General features: G+C 38.4%; 1 protein-coding gene across 1 annotated transcript; it reads left to right on the forward strand.

Annotated features, from left to right (window-relative positions):
- The first annotated feature begins 1,595 nt into the window (after positions 1–1,595).
- Positions 1,596–5,643, forward strand: LOC119986322 (galactinol--sucrose galactosyltransferase-like). The gene is made up of 4 exons (XM_038830904.1): positions 1,596–2,822; positions 4,223–4,400; positions 4,497–4,864; positions 5,080–5,643. The coding sequence occupies exons 1-4, from the start codon at positions 1,596–1,598 to the stop codon at positions 5,641–5,643; spliced, it is 2,337 nt and encodes a 778-aa protein (XP_038686832.1).
- Positions 5,644–5,958: the final 315 nt, after the last annotated feature.

A 5,958-nucleotide genomic window follows, 5' to 3' on the forward strand; every position in this document is an offset into this window, starting at 1 on the left:
CCAAGCTAATCATGACAATGACTTATTACGTTATGTTTTGACAGTGTATTTGTTTCCCATTTTTTGACAAGTTCGATTGTTATCATGCAGTACCTTATTACATTATGTTTTTGACAGTGTATTTGTTTTTCAGTATTTAATGCATTACGTATTAGTAGTGTATTTTATTGCTAATAGAGGAGAGAGTCTAAAGAGAGAGAAACGGGAAAAAAAGTGGGCATTTAGGGTTTTGTGTCAATATATCTATGTGGCATGCCTAGTTGGCATGCCATATAGATTATGTATATTATATACATGAAAAATTATATATGTATGTCATTTTCCAATTCTAAATCCTAAATTCTATTTACTATACTAAACCTTAAATCCTAAACTCTAAACACTAAATCATAACTCCTAAATCCTAATAACACAAAAAAAATAAAAATAAAAAGTATTATTTGGAATTATTTGAGGCTGTAATTACAGCTAACTAGAGCTAAAGTAACTACAATCCCATTTTTTTCCCTTCTATTATTATATGTGTTTGCCGAGAATCCCATGCACCATGCGTCCATGCGACGTGGCGCATATATATCCCCCAACATTGACGTGGCTGTTTCGAATGGCATTCTGTCCTGCCTGGATTGTACGTGGCAGATGCTGCCATTTATATGCTACAATTTTCCAGTTAGGTATTGTGTTAAACTTTATTATTTTACGAATGTGCTTTTGAAGTTTTAAGGGTTAGGGAGAGTTTTAACAGGAAATTTTCTCTTTTTGTCTGAGGTAAAAATAATTTATATCTATATTTATTCATATATATATGGTGGTACTTGTAAAATGATTTGCCAATCATGATAAAAAACAATAACTCCAGGACTCTATAACGTTCATAAAGGTTTTTTTTTCTCGAGATGAGAAAGCTCTAATAATTGGCTCCAATTCTCTATCAAAATTCATGTTAAATCATAATTTTTTTTATTAAAAATGATATATTAGAATTTAGAAGTTAAGAATTAGTGTTTACAGTTTAGATTTTAGGATTTATGGATTAATTTTTAATTTTTAGAGTTTAGATTTTATAGTATAAGATTTAGGGTTTATGGTTTAGAATTTAGTATTTAGATTTTTTTTCAAAATCTATTATATTCTAACATTATAAAAACCAAAATATTCAATTACACATTTTAATTCATGATTTAACATGAGTTTTAGTAGAGAATTAAAGTCAAATATTAGAACAAAAATTGAAGCTCCCCCTATCTTTTTTTCTCATATACAAGCCAAGCCTTGCCTTGCCTTGCCAGATCCCAAACAATTTTGTAAATTTACCATTCAACTTGTTGTACATTGTTTTTCACATACAAAGCAAACCAATAATAAACTATTTCTCCAAAGTCCAAACCTCGCATTACTTACCTTTCTTTTTTTCTTTTTCTTTATGATTCCATCACCTAAATTTCTATATAAACCACCATCACATATTTGTTTAGATCACAAACAAAGACGCAAAAAATTATCACTCTCGACGGTCTCACACTCTCTACACCACCACTCGCAAAACCACCTAAGACTTTCTACCAAACAGATCGATCGATAGCACCTTTTCTTTCATGGCTCCAAGTTTAACCAAAAATGCTTTGGAAGTAATAGACTCAGTTGATGGTGATCACTCACCACTTTCAATAACTCTACAAGGATCGAACTTTCTCGCTAATGGCCATCCAATCCTCACCCATGTCCCCGCAAACATAATATCCACTCCATCCCCCTCCGTCTTCTCTCCAAACAAGCCCAAAAACACCGTGGGCTGCTTCGTGGGCTTCGACGTGGACAATCCCAAGAGCCGCCACGTGGTGCCCATCGGGAAGCTTGATGGAATACGTTTCATGAGCTTGTTCAGGTTCAAAGTTTGGTGGACAACTCAGTGGGTTGGAAATAGCGGAAAAGATGTAGAGAATGAGACCCAGATGATGATTTTGGACAAGAATGACTCCGGCCGCCCATACGTTTTACTACTTCCACTCATTGAAGGACCCTTCAGGGCTTCACTTCAGCCTGCAGGAGGAGCGCTTAATGACAACTTTGTTGACATGTGTGTGGAGAGTGGGTCCACACGTGTGTGTGGGTCTTGCTTCAGGAGTTGTTTGTACATGCATGTAGGAGAAGACCCCTTTACCCTCGTTAAGGAGGCAATGAAGGTGATTAGGGTTCACTTGGGTACATTTAAGTTACTTGAGGAGAAAACGGTGCCGGCTATCGTGGACAAATTTGGTTGGTGCACTTGGGATGCATTTTATCTTAAGGTGCACCCGCAAGGAGTTTGGGAGGGTGTGAAGGGTTTGGTTGACTGCGGGTGTCCTCCAGGGATGGTTCTGATTGATGACGGATGGCAGTCCATTTGTCATGATGAGGACCCACTTGATCAGGAAGGAATGAATCGGACGGCTGCAGGTGAGCAAATGCCTTGTAGGCTCACTAGGTTTGAAGAGAATTATAAATTCAGAGACTACGTGAGTCCGAAGGGGTCAGGCATGGGTGGGTTTATTAGGGATTTGAAAGAGGAGTTTAAGAGTGTGGAGAATGTGTATGTTTGGCATGCCTTGTGTGGTTATTGGGGTGGGGTTAGACCAAATGTGGCTGGCTTGGTCGGGTCAACCGTGGTTAGTCCAAAGCTGTCACCAGGGTTGTTGACTACAATGGAAGATTTGGCAGTGGAGAGGATTGTCAAAAATGGGGTGGGGTTGGTCCCACCAGAGAGTGTCCACGAGATGTATGAAGAACTTCACTCTCATCTTGAATCGGCTGGGATTGATGGTGTCAAGGTTGATGTGATTCACGTAAGTACTCTCCAACTGTTTTTTTTGTTCTTCTACTATACTAATATTGTTCATTAGTTAATCCATATAAAATCGTTTGCGTTCATTTTAATATTTGGGTTACGTACACTGATATATGAAAAATATATATGTGTGTGTGTACACTTGTAGAACCAGGCAATTGTCATGTAAATGTGTTTGTTTGGGTTTGTGTGTAAATGGCATGCAAGTGTATTGGTGTTTGTAATTGCAGGACATAATGTTAGTGGCTTAGTGCCAGTGTGCAGCTGTGCTGTGCTGGCTAGAGTGCAGAGAAATCAATTTGTCTTGGATTGGGTAAGCGGTGTATATGTTTCTTCTTGAGTTGTCTGTTTGTAGCATTCGGTGCTAACAGTTGGAGTTTATATAAAAAAAAAACAGTTGGAGTTTAATGCGGCGCCATGAAATGAGGCACAAGGCCTCTTGGGAATCAGAAGAGTATTTGGAAACATGTAAACTGCATGCCTCCATAATATACTGTTTCTTTCGGGATAGGGGCTCCAATTACGACTCCAATTCTTGCCCAAAACTATGTTAAATCATGAATTAAAATGTGTGATTAAGTATTTTGGTGTTCATAATATTAAAATATAGTTGATTTCGGGGGAAAAAATCTAAATACTAAGTTCTAAGCCCTAAACCTTAAATCATAATCTCTAAACCCCAAATACTAAAAATTAAGTTCTAAGCCCTAAATTCTAAACCTTAAACACTAATTTCTAACTTTTAAACTCTAATATGTCATTTTCAAAAACAAAAATCATGATTTAACATAATTTTTGGGGGGAATTGGAGCCCCTCCCCCTCCCTTCCCTTTTCTCCCCTTCTCCCAAATCCCTCATTCCAAACACACTCTTAGGGTGCCCGTCAGAGTATGCTGTAATTATTTTTATAGCGGATTATGCTATAATAAAAATGCGATAGTTAAAAAAATTAAAAAAAAAAAACAAAATAATGAATATGACCTCTTGGGAATCAAAAGAGTATTTGCCTATTTGAAAACATATAAACTGCATGCCTCTATAATATATTGTTTCTTTTAGGGTGCCCGTCGAGGTCTGTTGTAATTATTTTTATAGTGGATTCTGTTGAAATAAAATGTGAGAGTTTAACAAAATAATGAATATGTTTGACCGAGTTTACGAGTCTAATTATATATATATTTTTTTTTGTGTAAAACAGAACTTAGTTTAGAATTTATATTCAACGATATTTGACTGTTATTTCTTGCTTTAGTAAAAAAAAAACACAGTGTCACCTTAACTGGGCCTCTTGGGCCCATGGGCTCATAGTTCTAACCTTAATTATGCAGTGAATGGGCCAAGATTGACGGCCCACAACCAGAACATGTTTTTCATGTCGGACAGTTTGGGTGTTTGCAGTTGCTAGAGATGCTGTCAGAGGAATTTGGTGGTCGAGTTGAGCTTGCTAAAGCTTACTACAAGGCATTGACTGCTTCAGTAAGAAAGCACTTCAAAGGGAATGGAGTTATTGCTAGCATGGAGCATTGTAACGATTTTATGTACCTAGGAACAGAGACTATCTCACTAGGTCGCGTGGGTATGCCCTTTCAGACTCCAAAACTTGTTCTTAATAGCAAAATTGTTTTGAGTCAATGAGAGAAACCCAAGTACTAACCTTAACCCTTCACTGTAGGAGATGACTTCTGGTGCAGCGATCCCGCTGGAGATCCAGACGGTACATATTGGTTACAAGGTTGTCACATGGTGCATTGTGCCTACAATAGCTTATGGATGGGGAATTTCATACACCCAGATTGGGACATGTTTCAATCCACACACCCTTGTGCCTCATTTCATGCCGCATCGAGAGCAATCTCCGGTGGACCAGTTTATGTCAGCGACTCTGTTGGACAACACAATTTCATATTGCTCAAGAGTCTGGTTTTGCCAGATGGGTCCATCTTGAGATGCCAAAATTATGCTCTCCCAACTAGAGATCGCTTGTTTGATGACCCTTTACATGATGGGAAAACAATGCTCAAGATTTGGAATCTCAACAAAGTAAGTCTATTAGACTACAATTATGATAGGAATATGTAGTTGGTATTTCAGTTATCTAAGCTATTGAGTTGTACGTACATGATTTCATGTGTATCATGTTCGTGGGACATATGAAGCCCATGAAGTCACATGGATCCTTTGCGTCCAACTCGAAGCTATGATAATTGAAATACCAACTGTCTTGTATTTTGTTAACAGTTTGGTGTTTGTGACAGTATACAGGGGTGGTTGGGGTGTTCAACTGCCAAGGTGGGGGGTGGTGCCCTGTTTCGAGGAGAAACCAGAGTGCGTACAAGTTCTCGCACTCTGTGGCATGCTGGACAGGTCCTAAAGACGTGGAATGGAATACTGGGAAGAACCCAATTGTCACAAAAGGAGTGAACGTTTTTGCTTTGTATTTCTACCAAGAAAAGAAGCTGAGGCTCTTGAAGTTTACAGAGACTTTAGAGGTTTCTCTTGAGCCATTCAACTATGAGCTACTCACAGTTTCTCCTGCGACAGTCCTGTTGAGGAGATTTGTTCAATTTGCTCCAATTGGGTTGGTGAACATGTTGAATTCTGGTGGAGCAATCCAGTCTATTGAGTTTGGAGATGATGACAAATCGGTGAAAGTTGGAGTGAAGGGGCACGGAGAATTTAGGGTCTTTGCGTCGGAGAAACCAATAACTTGCAAGCTGGATGGAATGGACGTGGGGTTTGATTATAGTGATCAAATGGTCTCGATTCAAATCCCCTGGCCTGCTACTTCAAGGTTGTCTATGGTTGAATACTTGTTTTGAGATGTTTGCTTTGTCTTATCACCTCTGTCTCATCTGGGATGTCAAAACTTAAAACCAAGTATTATTAGTAAGATTTGTACTGTTGGTGCTAGATTTTGTTTTGAGTTCGTCAGATGCAATCATGCAAGGAATGAAAGTGTCTCAAAAGGTTGACCGGTTCTCATGTAGCTGGATCCTCCGAAACTACGAGAATCCTTAATTAGAACGAGATTTCAACTCAGCACCACACCTTTTCTTTTGAGAATAGTTGGTCTTTGGAGAACACAGTACGATGACATAGTGGTTTTGCCTATGTTTTGCATTACATTCACAGGT

Source organism: Tripterygium wilfordii, chromosome 19, assembly GCF_013401445.1.
Source record: "Tripterygium wilfordii isolate XIE 37 chromosome 19, ASM1340144v1, whole genome shotgun sequence".
In the NCBI taxonomy this organism is placed as follows: domain Eukaryota; kingdom Viridiplantae; phylum Streptophyta; class Magnoliopsida; order Celastrales; family Celastraceae; genus Tripterygium; species Tripterygium wilfordii.

Bases quoted from the DNA above. Each gene is read 5' to 3' on its own strand.
- LOC119986322 (XM_038830904.1), top strand. From the start codon at position 1,596: ATGGCTCCAAGTTTAACCAAAAATGCTTTGGAAGTAATAGACTCAGTT. The intron at 2,823-4,222 runs GTAAGTACTCTC...GGGTGTTTGCAG, and splicing joins TCAAGGTTGATGTGATTCAC to TTGCTAGAGATGCTGTCAGA. The intron at 4,401-4,496 runs GTATGCCCTTTC...CCTTCACTGTAG, and splicing joins TATCTCACTAGGTCGCGTGG to GAGATGACTTCTGGTGCAGC.